This window comes from Wasmannia auropunctata, unplaced genomic scaffold, assembly GCF_000956235.1.
Source record: "Wasmannia auropunctata unplaced genomic scaffold, wasmannia.A_1.0 LD334812.1, whole genome shotgun sequence".
NCBI classification, from domain to species: Eukaryota; Metazoa; Arthropoda; class Insecta; order Hymenoptera; family Formicidae; genus Wasmannia; species Wasmannia auropunctata.
The window spans coordinates 12,465-13,364 of NW_012028078.1; the positions used below are offsets into that span (position 1 = coordinate 12,465).

General features: G+C 25.4%; 1 protein-coding gene across 1 annotated transcript; it reads right to left on the minus strand.

Moving 5' to 3' along the window:
• Positions 1-184: 184 nt before the first annotated feature.
• On the minus strand, positions 185-848 carry LOC105458004 (the record flags this gene model as incomplete). Its single annotated transcript, XM_011703018.1, has 3 exons — positions 185-298; positions 448-570; positions 732-848. Coding segments are annotated over 3 exons (354 nt in total), but the record flags the coding sequence as incomplete, so codon positions are not given.
• Positions 849-900: the final 52 nt, after the last annotated feature.

The following is a 900-nucleotide window of genomic DNA, read 5'->3' on the forward strand; positions in this document are numbered from 1 at the left end:
GAGCGTTTCCTTTTATACGGAGTGCGATCAACATTCGGCGTTGAATGTTCATCCTGTATGGGCTGTATGGATGTAAGTCTATATTTGGAAGAGTGTCGTCAGTTACGCTACAAGTAGAGATTTAAAATTTTTTAATAAAATTAAATTCGGAAATCGTGATTTTCATAAACTCACTCATACTTACATGTCATATTTTTCAATTACAGTAATTAGGTTATTAAAATTCTTCATTATTACTTGAAGTTTTGAATTTACCTCTACTAACAAATCCAAATCACCCTTTGTTTTGAAATTTAATCTGTAAGAATAGCAAGATATTATAAAATTACTTAACAGTTAACTATTCGCTGAAAAGTTGTCGTCATTTATGCTACAATTAGAGATTTAAAATTTTTTAATAAAATTAAATTCGAAAAACGTGATTTTTATAAATTCACTCATACTTACTGCTTTATCTTGTCCAATACTTTTATTTCAGTAGTTATTTTATTAAGATTCTTTTCTATTACTCGAAATTTCGAATGTGTCACTTCTAAATCCAATTCATCCTCTGTGACTTTGAAACGTAATCTGTAAGGACAGTAAGATATTATAAAATTACTTAATAGTTAACTTTGTATTACATTAATGATTATGCTTGATACTCATAATAAATATTATATGATTATATTTAAATAAATTTGTAATTTGCTTCCATTACTTAAAAAGTTGTCTATCTCATTTAAACATACCTATCGAACAATTTTTGAACTTTTAAACACAAACGGATTATCTCTAGACAATCAATAAATACATATTTTTTTAATGTGATGAACTCCTCTTCGTAAAATTGAAGTTCCACAAGTTTTCTGTAAGGATTTGTAAAATTATTTAATATTTAATTTTTTTTTATTATTATTT